This window comes from Vicugna pacos, chromosome 5 (assembly GCF_048564905.1).
Source record: "Vicugna pacos chromosome 5, VicPac4, whole genome shotgun sequence".
NCBI lineage: Eukaryota > Metazoa > Chordata > Mammalia > Artiodactyla > Camelidae > Vicugna > Vicugna pacos.
In genome coordinates this window covers 55328421-55348257 of record NC_132991.1, presented here as the reverse complement: position 1 = coordinate 55348257, position 19837 = coordinate 55328421, and the positions used below count along the sequence as shown (strand labels likewise).

Sequence of the window (19837 nt, the reverse complement as noted above, 5' to 3'; positions counted from 1 at the left end):
CCCATGAAAATGGCTAAAAACAAACCCAGGCACCTTAACTCAACAGTCAAGTCTGCAAAGTGATGTTGTGTAAATGGCTTCCCACGACAGAATGGGTTCGTGGTTCATTGATGCTATTCTTATAATGGCTGGGTCCCTTAAAGAACTCCCGCCCCCTGGCATCCCCTTGAGACCTCTTCCCGAAAGGCCAAACTTTAATCTTCTGATGAGTACTCCAGACAACTGCAAAGTTAAGAATTACCTGAAAGTAAACTTTAAAGAAGAAGGGAAAAGAGAGAGTAACATCAATAGATGATTAATCATAGACTTTTACTGTTATGACACATTAATATGCTGCTTTATCAATGCATTTTATGATACATACTTTTTCTTGCGAGCAAGTTTGTAGGACGTTCTGTTGTCTGTAAGGTCAAGAAACATTAATGATTTAGTTACTTAGAGTCAAAAATTTGTGTAACTTTTTCCAAAACTTCTAATCACTGCATCAGTTTCTTCTCTTTATATGAGAGTTTTTCTACAGAAATTCAAAAGAATAAACTTTTTTGTCCACCTCCCACCACCTATTTCTCTTCCCCCTTTGATACTGGCCCACATGCTTTATTAATCAGATTTGGTGGAACAGATGTGATGATTCCACAGTAAAGCCTTATGAAAGCTGGAGTTAAATCAGAATGAGAATAATGTGACTTGTATGATGGGCAGAGTCAGACTAGACAGTACTATTAGCCGTGTTTGTATTCTCATGTGATGTTAGGCTACCTGGGTGCAACTAAAGGTATTTTTCCCTTTCAGTTTAGGAGGAAATGGTGAAGAAGCTCTATGTAATGCATAGAGTCACTCAACTTTTTAAGCTAAGATTTTTAATGAAAGTAACTGAAGTATTTGCTGTGAAAGATTTAAGTGACTTTGTACTTCTATCATCTTGCGTGGAGAAAAATGAAGCAGCAACTAAGATTTTATTATTGGAACTTAAATGTCCATTGATGGATGACTGGATAAAGAAGTAGTGGTCTATATACATACAGCAGAATATTACTCGGCCATAAAAAAGAATGGAATAATGCCATTTGCAACAGTAAGGATGGACCTAGAGATTATCATAGTAAGTGAAGTAAGTCAGACAAAGACAAATATCATGTATCACTTCTATGTAGAATCTAAAAAATGACATGAATGAACTTATTTACAAAATAGAAAGACTCACAGACATAAAAAACAAACTTATGGTTACAAAGGGGGAGGGGTGAGGAGGGATAAATTGGGAGTTTGAGATTACCAAGATACAAACTACTATATACAGAATGGATAAAGAAGGTCCTACTATATAGCACAGGGAAATATATTCAGTAACTTGTAATGACCTATAATGAAAAAGAGCATGAAAAAATATGTATAACTGTATTATTACGCTGGACACTAGAAACTAACAACATTGTAAATTAACTGTGCTTCAATTAAAAAAAAGACTTTATAAAGATGCAGATATTTACATTTTCAATAAATAAACATTAATTCAATAAGTAAAATTAAAGTCATCATTTTATAAAAATGATTGCCATTCTTCCACCTTGTTCTATTGCTTTAAACTAGACTAGTCCAGTTTCACCTTCTTTCTGCATCTATTACAGTGCTATGTATTCCATGAACTCTCAGTCAGTCAGTCAAACTTATGTTTTCAGTCCTAAAGTCAAGATCCTTCCTCCAAGAAGCCTTGGTCTGAATATGTCAGCACCACTTACTACCATATACCACTTTACCCAACCATTTTCATAGGAATTTGGGGTTTGTAAAGTCTATCCTCAACCTTATTTGGGTTACTGATTTTTCATTTTTTTAAGGCGATAGTATTGGGTCTAAATTGCGCTAAAGTTGAGAAAGCCATGTAGACACCAACAGAAATAGGTCATCACCAAAGTTTGAGAAGTAAAAAAATCTCTCAGGCTCCCAAATTTCTTCTATAAAGACTGCCATGTTCCATCATTAGAGATTATTATTTTAGGATAGGAATGACTAATTAAAAATTTAAAAATTAAAACTGATTACCATCCTTAGGAAGCCAATAATCTCAACAGGTGTAAGGAATGGTGAAGATTTCAAAGGGGAGAAACACAAAAGGACAAGTCCAGATCCTGGAAAGCTACCTGAAGAGAAGAGGTCATGGTAGGATAGACCCGAAAATGGCATGAAGCTCTAAACACAGGGAAAATGTAGAACCACAGTGGGGATAAGGAAACAGAGATGAGAAAGAACATTAACTTTGCTCCGCAACTTAAGCTTAGTGCTGAGAATGTGCAAAAGACAGAAGTTTCATTAAATCTAAGTAGAACTACAAGAATGGATGATTCTGTGTAATTATTTACTTTTGAATAACACTCATGTATTTATTAAAATATTAATTTATAATTATACATTAATTTTCTTTAATACTTACATATTTGAGAAAACACGAGAAGGGAAAATACCCTGGGCTGTGGCAGGAGCCTGAGGTCCTATTTACCAGAAAAAGAAATTAGTTTGTGTCCTTCCCCAACAACTTTTAAAATAGTAATTAATATCCCCTAGTAGGTCTTTATTCTCTGTTGTCACAGTTTTGTTGAAAAGTCTCCAGAGACTGCACAATGAAGTCCAAATTACTTAGCAAGTCATAAAATATACCTACAATATGATGATCTTACCCACCTCTCCGGTGCCTTTTCTGGCTAGTTTTCCATTCTCTGGTCAGAAGCAGAGAAGAACTTACTTCTTAAAAATGTATCATGTTTTAATGCCCCCAGGTCCTTGTTTTCCCAGGCCATTTCCTTTTCTGGAGTACCCTATGCCTTCTTTCAACTTCTTATCTTTCTTTTAGGTCTCATTTAACTTGTGTTAAGTCCTCTAGAAAGCCTTCCTTGAAACCTCCCTAAGTAAAAAAATTCTTCTCTAGTGCTCCTAAAACATTCTACATGTTACTATTGTAAAACTAATTATGCTATATTGTAATTAAACGTTTACTCTGTCTCCCTGATTAGGACATAAATTTACCACGGTATCCTTAGCATTTATTTTTTAAAGCATTAATTGATGTCTCCTCAACATTTATTCATTGGTTTGTTGGCCATTAATCTCCTCCCACACAAATATCATCTAACTTACTTTGTTTGTAATTAATTAGCAAGATTCAGTTACTGGATTTTATAAAAGATTCTACATATAGATGACATAGGAAGTTTTTCTGCCCATCTCTACAGGCACACTGGATTTGGTGTATGTTAACTATACAAATACACAAATGAATAAAAGTTTTAGACAAAAAGAATCCCCTGGTTACAGAAAGTAGTGTTAGTACTTAGAGCCAGTTCAAAGTCAAGTGTAAATGTCAACTCTTGTTTCTCCCAATAAATGAGTAACCAGTAGGTACCCATGATGTGTATAAAAAGTCTTATTTAAATCTTATGAACCTTTTTGAGTTTGTGTAGATGTTTTTGTATGTGTTCAGATTTGGAGAGGTAGTACCTGAAATTAAGAGTTCAGAGACCTCAGAAATTCTGAAACACAATTTTAAAATCAAAATCAGAAACTCTTCTGCAGCTAATAAAAACCAAAGTAAATATTCTAAAAATACCTTCCTATAATTCTGTGTAAAACATTAAAACCATCCTCTTAAAAACAGCTAAGCTTTCAAGGATATAAGAGAAATCCTTGACAGTAAAATATTGGGGGAATACAAATATGGAGTGGTAAGCAAACACTGAAGCTAATTCCTGCCCTATGGCCTGCTGGTTTTGGAAGGTCTCCTGGGGAGGAAGGGGAGGGCCCTACCCACCAGAAGGCCAGGACCAAGCTCCACCCAGCAGTGGGCAGGCACTGACTCCACCTGCCAGGAAACCTGCACAAGCCTCTAGTCCAGCCTTATCCACAAAAGGCAGGAAACAGAAATAAAACAATCCCAAAGCTTGTGGAGGGAATTATTCTGGGACTGCCTGGACCCTGGCTCTTGGGTGACAAGAGAGAAGTGTACTGCTGGGATGCATAAAACATCTCCTACAGAGGGCCACTTTTTCAAGGTTGAGAAACGTAACTAACCTAGCTAAAAATACAAATAGAAAGTTAGAAAATGTGAGTTGGCAGAGGGGTATCTTCCAGGCCAAGGCACAAGATAAAATCCCTGAAGAAGAAATAAATGATGAGGAGATAGGAAAACTATCTAAGAAAGTTTAGAGTGATTCTTCCTTCAATAAGGAAGTTGAAGATGTTCAGAGAACTCAAGAGGAGTATAGATACACAGATGGAAGTTTTTAGCAAAGAGAAAATAAATACCCAGAGTTGAAGAATACAATGACTGAAATGAGTAACAGACTAGAAGAAACCACAAATAGACTAAACGAGGCAGAACAGATCAGTGAGCTAGAAGACAGATTAGTGGAAATCACTACTGCAGAACAGAAAAAATTTAAAAAGAAAATGAAATGAGGATAGTTTAAGAGAATTCTGGGACAACATGAAAGGCACTAATAGTTACATTATATGGATCCCAGAAAGAGAAGAGAGATAGGACCTGAGAAAATATACAAAGAATAGCCAAAAACTTCCCTAATTTGGGAAGGGAAACAGCCAAGTCCAGAAAGCGCAGAGTTCCACACAGGATCAACCCAAAGAGGAACACATTGAGGCACACAGTAATCAAACTGACAAATATTAAGGATAAGGAGAAAATATTAAAATCAGCAGGAGAAAAGCAACAAATAACATACAAGGGAACTCTCCCATAAGGTTATCAGCTGAATTTCCAGCAGAAACTACAGGCCAGAAAGGAGTAACACAATATATTTTAAGTGATGAAAGGGAAAAATTTACAACTAAGAATACTTTCTGCAGCAAGGCTCTCATTCAGATCTGATGGAGAAATTAAAAGCTTTATAGATAAACAAAAGCTAAAGGAATTCAGCACCACCTAACCAGCTTTAGGACAAATGTTAAAGGAACTTCTCTAGTCATCAAACCACAAGAAAAGAGAACAAAAAGAAAAAAGAAAGAAAAAAAAAAAAGGACCTACAAAACAAATTAACAGAACAATTAATAGTTAACAAAATGGCAATACGGGCATGCATATTGATAATTTTCTTAAATGTAAATAGATTAAATGCTCTAACCAAAAGACACAGACTGGCTGAATAGACACAAAAACAAGACCCACATATATACTATCTATAAGAGACCCACTTCAGAGCTAGAGACACATGCATGCTGGAAGTGAGGGATGGAAAACATATTCCATGAAAGTGGGAACCAAAAGAAAGCTGGAGTAGCAATACTTACGTCAGACTAAACAGATCTTAAAGACTGTTACAAGAGACAAAGAAGGACACTACACAATGCTCAAGGGATCAATCCAAGGAGATATAACAATTGAAAATCTATATGCACCTGACATAGGAGCACCTTAATATATAAGTCAATTGTCAACAGACATAAAAGGAGAAATTGACAACACAAAAATAGTGGTGGACTTTAACACCTCACTTAGATCAATGGACAGATCATTCAGACAGAAAATCAGTAAGGAAATATAGGCCCTAAATGATATATCAGACCAGATGGACTTAAATTGATATCTATAGAGCAATGCATCTGAAAGCAACAGAGTACAAATTCTCAGGTGTACATGGAACATTTTCCCAAATTGATCACATGCTGACCCACAAAGCAAGTCTCAGTAAATTTAAGAAAACTGAAATTGTACCAAGCATCTTTTCCAACCACAATGCTATGAGGTTAGAAATCAACTATAAGAAAAAACAAAAAAAAACCTGCTAAAACTGCAAGCATGTGGAGGCTAAACAATATGCTACTAAACAGCCAATAGATCATGGAAGAAATCAAAGAGGAAATCAAAAATGAAAATGAAAACAATGATTCAATACTTCTGGGACACAGCAAAAGCAGTTCTAAGAAGCAAGTTTATAGCGATACAAGCCTACTGCAAGAAACAAGAAAAATCTCAAATAAACAACCTAACCGTACACCTGAAGCAGCTAAAGAAAGAACAAACAAAACCCAAAGTTAGTAGAAGAAAAGAAATCATAAAGATCAGAGCAGAAATAAATGAAACAGAGACTTAAAAAAATAGAAAAAAATCAATGAAACTAAAAGCTGGTTCTTTGAAAAGATAAACAAAATTAATAAACCTATAGTTAGACTCATCAAGAAAAAAAGGGAGAGGGCCCAAATTAATAAAATTGGAGATGATAAAGAAGCCACAACTGCCCCCCCCCGAGAAATACAAGGCATCGTAAGAGGCAACTAAGAGCAACTATACACCAAAAAAGAAAAAAAAAAAAAGACAACCTAGAAGAAATGGACAATTTCTTAGAAAAGTACAGTTTGCCAAGACTGAACCAGGAAGAAATGGAAAATATGAATAGGCCAGTTACCAGTACTGAAATTGAATCAGTAGTTTAAAACTCCTAACAAACAAAAGTCCGGGACCAGATGGCTTCACAGGCAAATTCTACCAAACACTTAGAGAAGAATTAACACCTATCTTTTTGAAACTATTCTAAAATATTGCAGAGGAAGGAATACTTCTGAATTCATCCTATGAAGCCACCATCACCCTGACACTAAAACCAGACAAATATATCACAAAAAAAAGAAAATTATAGACAGTATCATTGATAAACATAGATGCAAATATCCTCAACAAAATACTAGCAAATTGACTCTAACAATGCATTGAAAGGATTATAAACCATGATCAAGTGGGCTTTATCTCAGGGATACAAGTATTTCTCAATATCTACAAATTAGTCAGTGAGATACACCACATTAACAAATAAAAACCATATGATCATCTCAATAGATGCAGAAAAAAGCTTTTGATAAAATTCAACACCCATGTATGATAAAAACTCTCCAGAAAGTGGGCATGGAGGGAACATACCTCAACATGATAAAGGACATATATGACAAACCCATAGCTAACATTATACTTAATAGAGAAAAGCTGAAAGCATTTCCTCTAAGATCAGGAACAACACAAGGATGCCCACTCTCACCACTTTTATTCATTTTGGAAATCCAAGCCATACCAATCAGAGAAGAAATAAAGGGAATTCAAATAAGAAAAGAAGTAGAACTGTCACTGTACACAGATGACATACTATATTCAGAAAACCCTAAAGAAGTGACCAGAAAACTACTAGAGCTTATCAAGGAATTTGGTGAAGTTGCAGGATACAAAATTAATACATAGAAATCAGTTGCATTTCTATACATTAACAACAAAATATCAGAAAAAGAAATTAAGGAAACAATCTCATATATACCATCACACCAAAAAGAATAAAATAACTAGGAATAAACCTACCCAAGAAGGCAAAGGACCTGTACTCTGAAAACCGTAAGACACTGATGAAAGAAACTGAAGATGACATAAACAGATGGAAAGATATACTGTGTTCTTGGATTGGAACAATCAATATTGTTAAAATGAACATATTACCCAAGGCAATATACATATTCAATAAAATCCCTATCAAGTTATCAATGACATTTTTCAGAGAGCTGGGACCAAAAAATGTTAAAATTTGCATGGAAACAAAAAAACCCCAAATAGCCAACACAGTCTTGAAAAAGCAAAACAGAGCTGGGGGAATCATGCTCCCTGACTTTAGACTGTACTACAAAGCTAGAGTAACCAAAACAGTATGTTACTGACACAAAAACAGACACATAGATCAATGGAACAGGATAGAAAATCCAGAAATAAACCCACACACTTATGATCAACTAATCTACAACAAAGGAGGCAAGAATATACAATGAAGAAAAAAGTCTCTTCAACAAGTGGTGATGGGAAAGCTGGACAGCTACCTGTAAAAGAATGAAAGTAGAACATTCTCTAACACCATATACAAAAATAAACTCAAAATGCATTAAAGACCTAAATGTATGACTCGATACTATAAAACTCCTACAGGAAAACATAAGCAGAACACTGACATAAATCACCGATATAATTTTTTCCAGCTCCTACAGTAATGGAAATAAAAGCATAAATAAACAAATGGGGCCTAATTAAACTTAAAAACTTTTGCACAGCTAAGGATACCACAAACAAAACAAAAAGACAACCTAAAGAATAGGAGAAAATATTTGCAAATAATGTGACTGACTAGGGACTAATTTCCAAAATATACAAACAGCTCATACAGCTTCATATCAAAACAACTCAATCAAAAAATGGGCAGAAGACCTAAATAGACATCTCTCCAAAGATATCCAGATGGCCAACAAGCACATGAAAAGATGCTCAACATCACTAATTGTCTGAGAAATGCAAATCAAAACTACAATGAGATATCACCTCACACCAGTCAGAATGGCCACCATTAAAAAGTCCACAAATGATAAATGCTAGAGAGTGTGTAGAGAAAAAGGAACCCTCCTGCACTGTTGGCAGGAATGTAAATTGGTGCAGCCACTATTAAGGGCAGTATGGAAATTCCTCAAAAAACCTAAAAACAGACTTACCATATGATCCAGCAATCCCACTCCTGGGCATATATCTGGAGGAAAATATAATTCAAAAAGACACCCAATAGTCACAGCAGCACTATTTACAATAGCCAAGACATGGAAACAATCAAAATTTCCATTGACAGATGACTGGATAAAGATGATGTAGAGTGAGTGTGTGTGTAAAATGGAATACTACTTAGCCAAAAGAAGGAATGAAATAATGCCATCTGCAGCAACATGGATGGACCTGGATATCATCATGCTAAGCAAAGTAAGCAGAAAGAGAAAAATATGATATGATATGATACCCTTATATGTGGAATCTAAAAAAAAAGGACACAAATGATTTCACCTACAAAAAAGAAACATACTCACAGACATAGAAAACAAACTTATGATTACCAGGGGATAAAGTGGGTAGGAAGGGATAAATTTGGAATTTAAAATTTGCACTTCTTGGGGAATGATGGAAATGTTAGCTATGAATGTGGTGGTGGCATGGGTGTATACATCTATCAAAATTCATCCAAATTGTACACCTGAAATATATGTAGCTTCCTGTAAAGGAATCATACCACAATAAAGGTGTTACAGCAAAGAAGAGAGAAAAATTATAAGCAGCCAGAGGGGAGAAAAGACATATTACATATAAAGGAAGAAATAGAAAAATCACCACAGACTTACCTTTAAAAAAATATTGCAAGCTTAAAAAAAAAAATGTGATGGCCTCCTTAAAATGCTAAAAGAAAATCAAAATAGACAAAACCTGTCACCCTAGAATTCATGCCCGGAAATGTAAAACTTTAAAAAAAGAAGGCAAATCATATTTTCAGACATACAAAAGTTAGTATGTCACCAGCTGACCTCACGACAAGGAATGCTAATGGAAGTTCACCACAGACTCAGATCCACACACACGAAGAATGACAGGAACAGTGAATGTATGGATTAATACAGAACAATTTTTTATATACTTTTAAAATTTATTTAAAAGTTTTAAAGCAAAAAGTGATTCTGTATTCTTAAATCTAAAACATATGGAAATAAAATATGTGATGACACTAACAAAGTTCTAGACAGTTTTAATAGAAGTACAGTACTGCTGTAAGGTCCTTACATTAAATGTGAAGTAGTATAGTATTCTTTGGAGGTAGAGTGTGATAAGTTATAGATAAATATGTTAAAACCTAGACAAACCACTAAGAACAACAAAGTCTTTATCCAGTAGATCAACAGAGGAAGTAATACAGAATGCCACAAAAATCTTACAACTCACAGAAAACAGGAAAAAAAGTGGGAAAAGAATATCTGAGACAAACAGAAGTACTTAAACCAAACAAAATTGGAAATTACATTAAATGTACATAACCTACCACAACACTTCACAAAAATCATTTCTATTTGGATTGCAAATGTACATGTGAAAGGTAAAATAATAAAACTTCCAGAAAGTAATGCAGAATATGTTTTTGACTTAGGTAGGCAAAGGCTTCTTAAATGGGATGAAAAGATTGAGATTCTGGGCTGCATTTTAAACAAGAACTACTATTTATAAAAGACAAGACTAAAGAAACTGAAAAGGCATGCCACAGAATGGAAGACTATATTTTCCATACATAAAATAGACAAAAGATTCTTGTCTGGATTATATAAAGAACTCTTAGAAATCTATAATTATAGACAAATAAAAGTGGACAAAAATAATGCAGACACTTCAGGATATTCAAATGGTCAAAAAAAAAAAACAACCCTTAACCACCTAAAAGATGTACAATTTTAATAGTCATTAAGGAAGTCATCATTAAAATCACGATATGGCATAAAACACCCGCATGAATGATTTAATTTAAAAAGACAAAAATAAAATTGAGAATGTAGGGCTATAATAGTTGTCACATACTGTTGATGGAGGTGAAAATTTATAAAAATCCACTTTAGAAAACCATTTGGCAATCACTAATGGTGAACATAAGCATACCACATAAATCAACAGTAACACTAGCAGGAATATACTTAATCAAAATGCATGTTCACATGTGCCAAAAGACATGAAAAAAATGTTCAAAGAAGATACTTTCATAATAGCCAAAGATTGGAAATAATCAAGTGTATCTCAATAGCAAAATGGATAAACTGGTTGATTCATACAGTGAAATACTATACAGGAATGACATGAGTCAACTAGTAATATAGTCAACAACTTGACTAAACTTCCCTTTATTAAGAGTAAAATACATCAGAATCAAACAGAAATGTATTAACTCTATATTACCATGTATAGGAACAGCAAAACCCCGTCTATGTAACTAGAAGACAGGAATAGAGAGAATTTTTCTGTAAAACAGAGATACTAGTGATTGGGAAGTAAAAGGTGAGAGGTGGAGGGATTTCCGGCTTGCTGTCAATATTGTATTTCTTGATTTGGACAGTGGATAGTGTGTTTATTTTGTGATAATTTATGATGCATTTTTAATGTAAATTACACATTTTAGAAATACCTTAAAATTTTTAGAAATTTAATAATTAAATGCTCCATTTAAAGAGAAAGTAAAAAAAAAAAAAACACCAAGGTATTTACACGTTAAAAGGAGTATCTTAAATATAAGATTCAGTGAAAAAGTGTAAGAAATGGTATACCATATAAACATTAATCAAGTGGCTATATTAATATTCTGATAAAGTATATTTCAAAGCAAATTAGCCTTTTTAGAGATTCATCACTTCATATTCAAAAAGGTTTCAGTTCACCCAGGAAATGAAGCTATTATAAATACGCATGCATCTAATAAAAGTGCAGCAAAATTGAAAGAACTAGATAGAAAAATACACAAATCCAAAATTACATTGTAGATTTGAAAATACACTTCTCCATCATTGCTTTAAGAAGCAGAAAACATAAGTGAGGATATATATGATATGAGTAACATAATTAACAAACTAAAATCAACTGATATATATAGACCTTCACATCCCAAACCAGCCAAATATACATTCATTACAAGGGTACACCAAAGATTTGTAACAGTTGACCAGATATGCTACCTAAATTGAGCAAGCCTCAGTGAATGCAGATTGTTTTCCTGATAATAGTGAAATCAAGTTAGAATTCCATCATAAAAAAATGGAGAAAACTATATATTTAGAAACTTTAAAGTGTATTTCTAAGTAACCTATATGACGTATCAGAAACCACAACACATATTACTTTATATTTTCATTTATAGAAAAAGATTAACTATCAAGACTTCTGGTATACAGCTAAATCCATGATTAGAAATACTTCCTTAAGTGAATGTATTAGAAAAGAAGAATGTCTGAAAATCAGAGAGCTTAGCATCCATCTTATAAAACTAGGAAAAACAAAAAGAACTGAAATCAAAATAAATAAACAAAAAATAAACCAAAGGGAAGTAAAAAGAAAAACTGAATAAAGATGAAGTAGAAATTATTGAAATATAAAATCACAACAGAGAATCAACAAATTCAAAAGTTGTTTTTTTAAATTGATAAGCCCCTGTGATTGATCAAAGAAAAGAGAGAAGGCACAAATAAGCAACATCATGAATGAAAGGGGAACATCACTAGATACAACAGGCTTTCAGTAATATTAAGAAAAAATGTATACAAATAATTCTGAATATTGTGATGAAATTTCAAAAAAAATAACTTACAAAATATGACAAAAGAAATTAAAAAAAAACCCTGAATAGTCTTTAACACTCTATGAAGAAAAATCAATTCCAGATGAATTTTCGGTCTGTGAAAGGCAGGACATTAAAACTCGTAACAGACAATACTAAGAAACAGTAGCCAGACTTCATATCAAGTTGGTTTCATGAGAGGTCCTGAATTTTCTTCTTTCCACAGACATACCAAATGAACAGCTACACCTGGAGCAACTTCCTCTAAGAGAAATCCAGAAACTAGCTCAGTGACTCCATCACATCAGGAAATTAAGAAAGCACCCACATCAAAATGGGTAGGAAAGGCTGAGACACACTCTGCATAAACCACATCCCTGGCACAATGCCATACAATTGGGAGGGAACTTCCAAATCTGCTTCTCCCTGAAAAGCAAAGTGTTTGGACAATGCACATAGTACCCTATCTGAAGGAAAGGTGCCCCAAACAGCTGGCTCTGAAAGCCAATTGGGCTTTGATTAAAGAGTCTCACTGGATTATATCAAACGAAGAAGTAGTTTTCAGTGGGCACATGAGCACTCATCACGGTTATCTCCCCAGGGTTCAGTGCACAGGGAGCAGAAACATCTCCAAGTCTTCCCCTGGAAGGGATGTGAATGCATCCTTCACAAGCTGTTGCCTGAGGTTCCAGCTTCTAAATAACATCCATCTAAGATTCTCTCCAGAACCCGGGGCAGCCAGTGGGCACTTTGACCACCATCTCCCTCCAGTTTGGTCAAAAATAAAACTAACTCACCAACACCTCCCTAGTGAGGGCTTATTCATACATCTACCATGCCAAACTTTATGTCCGTCATCATAGGGACGGGCCCCTAAATCACCTAGCTCTGATAGTCAACAGGCCTTGCATTCTAAGTCCCACAGGACTATATCAAAGAAACAGTTTTTAAAAGTATGCAGGCACACTCCCTTCCAACTATGTAACTAGCACAGAGCCCATCTCCCAGTTTCTCCCCGGAAGGGGTTTGACTGCAAACTTCCTCGATGATACCTGAGGGTCCAGCTTCTAATCAGCCTACAATAGATAATGACTGTGATCCTCTACTGGGGACACTGACTTAGTGGCTCTTCAACTACTGGTAGCCACCAGAAACAAAGATCACAGCCTTGACAATAAGAAAGGTTTGAAAGGCTACCAGGAGCTCAGGCTGGGCTGACTGACAAGGCTTATCCCCTATATGAGGCCACTCATTCAAGACTGAGAGATCCGGCTGTTTTATCTAATAGGCAGAAACCAGCACAGAGAGTCAAGAAAATGAAGAGACAAGGGACTCTGTGTTCCAAACAAAAGAACAATCACCAGAAATAAATCACCAGAAACCAATCTTAATGAAGCAGAAATAAGTGATTTACCAACAGAGTGTTCAAAATAATGGTCTCAAAGGTGGCTTACTAAGGTCTAGATAGCACTGCATGCACGAAGCAAGTGAGAATTTCAACAAGGAGAAAAGATTTAAAAGTACCAAACAGAAATCATAGAGCTGAAGAATACAATAACTGAACTAAAAATTCAATAGAGGAGTTCAACAGCAGACTAGATCAGACAATACAGAATCAGCAAACTGAAAGGAGAGACTGGAATTCAACCAATCCGGGGAGAAAAAGAGAAAAGCATGAAAAAGAGTGAAGATGACTTAAAAGACTTATTGGATATCATCAAGAAGACCAACATGAGGATTACACAGATCCCAGGAGAAGAGAGAGAAAACAGTGGAAACATTATTCAAAGAAATAATGGCTAAAAACAACCCTAATCCAGGAGAGAAACAACTATCCTGATCCTGGAAGGCCTAAGAAAACAAATCAGTCCGAGGAGACCCACATCAACCACATTAAACTTCACTGTTAAAAGTTACAGACAGAGAATCTTAAAAGAAGTGAAAGAAAGGGAACTTTTTACATACAATGGAACTCCCATATTGCTGCTGTATATTTTTCAGCAGAAACTTTGAAGGCCCCCAAACTGGGATGATATATTAAAAAACTGCCAATCAAGAATACTCTATCCAGCAAAACTGTCCTTCAGAATTGAGGGAGAAAGAAAGATTTTTCCAGATAAACAAAAGCCAAAGGAGTTGCATTACCAACAGGCTAGCTTACAACAAATGTTAAAGGAGTTCTTTAAATTAAAATGAAAGGATACTATCAGCTATCAGGAAAACACATGAAAATATAAAGCACAGGTATAAGTAAATATATAGTTAAATTTGAAATATTCATTGTAACGGTGGTGGGTAGAGGACTCAGACGTCTAGATTAAAAGTTAAAAGACAAAAGTACTGAAAACTGTAACATAGTATTTTGTTAAGGGATAAAATATAAAACTCTAAATTTTGACATCAAAAACATAAAATAGGTGTAGGCAAAAAGTGTAAAATACAGAGCTTCTGTATATTTTTGCATTTCAAATTGTTATAAGCTTAAAATGGACTGTTATACCAATAAAATGTTTTATGTTAGTGCCATGGTAACCTCACACAAAAAAAGCTATAGTAATCAAAACAGCATAGTACTGGCATAAAAACAGACACAGAGGTAGATGGGACAGAACAGAGAGCCCAGAAATAAACCCATGTGCACATATATACATACACACACACCCACATATATACATATTCAACTAACATAACAAAGGAGTCAAGAATATGCAATGGAGAAAGCATAGTCTCTTTAAATAAACTGGTGTTGGGAAAACAGGGCAAGCACATACAAAAGAATGGAACTGGAGCCCTACCTTATACCATACACAAAATTCAACTCAGAATAAATTAAATTTGAACACAAGAAATTATAAAACTTCTAGAAGAAAATTTTGGGGGTAAGCTCCCTGACATCAGTCTTGCATTTTTTGGATTTGACAGCAAAACAAAGACAATGAAAGCAAAAATAAGTGGGGTCACTGCAAACTAAAAAGCTTTTGCACAGCAAAGAAAACCATCAACAAAATGAAAAGATAACCTATCGAATGGGATAAAGTATTTGCAAACCAGATATCTGACAAGTGGTTAATATCCAAAATACATAAGGATACAATTCAATAGCAATAAAACTGCAAAATACCCAATTAAAAAATAGGCAGAGAAACTGAATAGACATTTTTCCAATTTAAACCTACAAATGTTCAACGGGTATCTGACAAGATGCTCAACATCAATAATCATCAAGAAAACGCAAATCAAAACCACAAGATATCATCTCACTGTCAGGATAAATACCAAAAAGACAAGAGAGAACAAATGCTGGTGAGGATGTGGGTAAAGGGTACCCTAGCACACTGTTTGGTGGGAATGTAAAATGGTATAGCCATTATGGAAAACAGTATGGAGGGTCCTCAAGAAATTAAAGATAGAACTACAACATGATCTAGCAACTCCACTTCCAGGTATATGTATGTATATACCAAAAAATGAGTGGGGAGGGTAAAAGCTCAGTGGTAGAGCACAGGCTTAGCATGCACAAGGTCCTGAATTCAATCCCCAATTCCATTAAAAAAAAATGAAATCACTATCTTAAAGAGGTATCTGCACTCCCATGTTCATTGTAGCAGCATTATTCACAATTTCACAATAGCCAAGGTCTGGAAACAAACTCAGAGTCTGTTGATGAATGAATGGATAAAGAAAATATGGTACACACACACACACACACAGACCCTGTTTACAAAAACACTGATGAACCTGGAGGGCATATTATGCTAAATAAAATAAGCCAGACAGAGAAAGACAAATACTGCATGATAACACTTCCATGTGGAATATATATTTTAAAAAGTTGAACTCACAGAAACAGAGAGTAGAACGGTGGTTTCCAGGGGCTGGGGCATGAGTTAAATAGGGAGACACTGGTAAAAGGTATTAAGTTTTAGGTATAAATCTGAGGATCTAATGTGAAACATAGTGGCCATAGTTGATAACAGTGTATTGCATAATTGAAATTTGCTAACAAAATAGAACTTAAGTTTACACACACACACACATATATTTAAAAAAAAAGAAATATATTTAACATTGGCTAGGAAAAGATTTCTTACACAGGACACAGAAATAACTCATCAAAAATAAAAGAATTTGAATGATAATAACTTGTTCTTCAAAAGCCATAATAAGAGAAAACGAGAGGCATATATTGTGAGAATATATTATTATATACAACAAAGGATTCATTATGTAGAGTCTAAAAAACCTAACAAATTAATAAGAAATAGAGGCACAATCTCATAGAAAAATGGGTAAGTAACTTAAGTAGATCCTTCACAAAACAGGATATCCAAATGGCCAATAAAGAACTGAAACTTCATTACTACTAAAAGAAATGTTAATTAAAACCTCAATAAGATGCCAATCTACCAACATGGCTAAAATTAAAGTCTGCAATACCAAAGTGTTGAAAAGGATATGAAACCACAAGAACTCTCATTAACTGCTAGTGAAAGTTGAAACTGGTGAGATCCCTTCAGAAAACTCTTGAGCATTGTCTACTAAAATTGAACACATACATACATACCCAACAGTCCAGCAGTTTTATTCTTAGATATATAGCCATAGAACACATTCACACACACACAACACACACACACACAAATATACCAGAAAGTTCATAAGTTACTACTCATAACAGCTCACATCTGGAAAATCCACATATCCATGAACAGTGGAATAAATTGTACATTCATGAAGTGGAATACTATATACAACAATTAAAGTGAATTATAACTATACACAAAGACAGTATGAATCTCAGAAATATAATATTGAAAGAAGCAGCCAGAAAGAAAACAACATGATTACATTTACATAAAGTTAAAAAAACAGGCAACACTTATCTATTGTGGTAGAAATCAAGAGGACAAAAAGGAGGCAGGGTGTTTTGATTTGAAGGGAACAGAATGAGGGCTTTTGCAGTGCAGGTTATTTTATTGTTCATATCAGAGGTTTACATAGGTTTGTGTGCTTCGTGATAATTTACTGAACACAAAAATTTGTACTTTCTAAATGCTTTTAATTTTAATTAAAAAGTTAAAATATTAGTATAATATATATATATGAGAAATTATGAATATGTTAATACATTTGGAAACCTAGGCAAATCAATCAATTTCTAGAAAAAGAAAACTTACGAAGACTAACTAAATGATCCTAGATTTAAAATTTTTTAATTAAAAATTACCTAACAAAGTAACTCCTTGCCCAGAGAGCTTCACCAGTAAATTCTATGAAACCTTTAAGGAAAAAAAATTATCTTTATCTTCCAGAAGAAAATAAAGGATGGAACACTTATGAGGATAGCACAACCTTATGCCAAAAAAGACAAAATGAGAAATGAAAGTAACAGGCCTATCGCTGCATGACTACAGAAGCAAAAAAATGTAAAACAAAACATGAAGAGAATGAATATAGGTGCACAGAAAAAGGATAATACATAATGATCAAATGATTTTCTATTTGAAGCAAGAAAAGTTTGGAGCAGCATTTTAAAAATCAACATAATTCATTAACAGAATAAAGGCGAAAAAGCATATGAACATCAATAGATGTAAAACAAAAAATCCAACTGAACAAATTTCAACATCCATTCATAATGAAAGCTCTTAGTAGGCTTAAGATTTAAGACAATTTCCTTAATATGTTAAGACCTAAAAAAAAAAGTAAGCAGGGATTCTTAATTACAAAATGTTAAGTTTTCTCTCTCAGATTGGGAACAAAAAGAGAGCCTTCTTCAACACAGACTGATGATAATAGACAGTTTAATAAGTCAAGAAAAACAGCTATAGGATTGAAAAGGGAGAAATAAAGTTGACATCTGTAGAAAACACTATTATGTATCTACAAAGTCTAAAATAATCTGCAGATAAATTATTACGAACAATCATTGAAGTTACCCAGGTTGTGGACCAATATAGAAAAATTAGTTTTATTTCATTATAACATCAATAAATATAAAATAAAGTGTAAAAGATACTCTTTAAAATATAAAAATCTAGTTTCTAGGGATAAATCTAATGAATAAAATTTAAGACACAGAAGTATAAACATTATTGGGAGAAATTAAAGGAAATTTAAATATGTTCTTGGGTTGGAAGACATAACACTTTAAAAGATGTCAATTTGCCTGCAGTTGATCTCCAGATTAATGCCATTCCAATAAAAATCCCAGTAAGATTTTATTTTGCAATTCAACAAGCTCTTTAAAATTTAAATGGAAAGGCAAAAAGCTAAGAATGGCCAAGATGCTTTAGTTACCCTACTGGATGTCAACATTTACTACAAGGCTTTTGTAGTTAAGACAGTACAGTACTGGCTTGATAATAAGATGGTATGGAACTGCATGAATATACACAAATGGATATACAAACTAAGCTATAATATCAGAAATCAAGATAATGACAGTGGAGAAAAGAGAGAGTATTGATCAAAAGTGAATATAATGAGGCCTTCTGCTGGATTTCCAATGTTCTATTTCTCAGTCTGTGATTTCATGGATGTTTTGCTTTGTGATAATTTCATTCAGCTGTATATTTATATTTTCTGGTCTTTTCTGTTTGTATGTTTTACTTCAGTTTTAAAATATACAGAAGTATAATACAAGTGTGATTTATTTCTGAAATGGGAAAATAGTATATGCTAGAATCTATCAACATAATCCTTATAAATTAAAGGAGACATCACATGATTATATTAATAGTTACTGGAAAAGATTTTTCAAAAATTAATAATTTTATTTCATAAAATGAAATTAATAATGTCATTTTCAGCCACAATACTACAAATAAGTTAGGAAAAGACACTATTTAAAGAGAATAATGTATATTTACCAAAACCAAGAGCAAATAACCTAACTGGCAAAACACAAAAGCTATTTCATGTAAAACACAGAATTTAACAGGTATATTGTTAACTGCCATGTCACTTAATATTGGAAGTTCCAGTAACTGTATTTAGACAAGATATTAAAGTGAGTATAAACATTTGGGAAAGTTTTTTTAAAACTCTCATGTAACCATTAAGAAAAAACAAGTAACATTAGGAAAAATATATAAAATTAAGAGATATTGGTAAGGTAATTGGATACAAGATGAAAAACTATAGTGTTTCTCTAGCATTAGAAATCTATGCATGAATGGAGGAAAATATTTATAAAAATGGCAAAAATAACAAAATTACTTAGGAATAAACTTAAGCACAGAAACCAGTATATTTCCTTTATCACATACTTATGTCATATAGATGTATATAATAAAACAATTTTCAAGGCAACTTCTAAACAAATAGAAAGGCATTCAATATTCAAAGAGAGAACAATTAACATTTAAAGGTATCAATTTTTTCAAAATTACAATAGAAAATTCCACCTCATCTTTCGTGTTTTAAGGATAGCCTATTCTGTGAAGGCTTCTCTGGTGACCCTAGGTAGACCTAGGCACTGAGTTCTCTGTATTTCCTCTGATTTGCATACACACCTGCTTTCACTGTTGTTCTTATCATACTGGGTTATGCTTGCTGGCATGACTATCTCCTTACTACACTGTAACAGCCCTGGGTAAGAACCATAGGTTTTCTTTGTTCAGTCATTAGCACCATACTTGGCGTGAAGCAGGAGCTCAATTAATGTTAGTTGAAAGAATGAATTAAGAGACGAT

General features: G+C 33.8%; 1 protein-coding gene across 3 annotated transcripts in view; it reads right to left on the bottom strand.

The window, feature by feature from the left end:
- FSIP2 (fibrous sheath interacting protein 2) overlaps window positions 1-19837 on the bottom strand; it is an 87770-nt gene that overhangs the window by 38503 nt on the left and 29430 nt on the right. For all 3 annotated transcript variants that reach the window (XM_072961269.1, XM_072961270.1, XM_072961271.1), the window contains exons 14-15: window positions 2432-2489; window positions 365-401 (exon numbers count right to left, since the gene is read on the bottom strand). In XM_072961269.1, the coding sequence (XP_072817370.1) occupies window positions 365-401; window positions 2432-2489 (95 nt within the window). The remainder of the gene's footprint in view (window positions 1-364; window positions 402-2431; window positions 2490-19837) is intronic.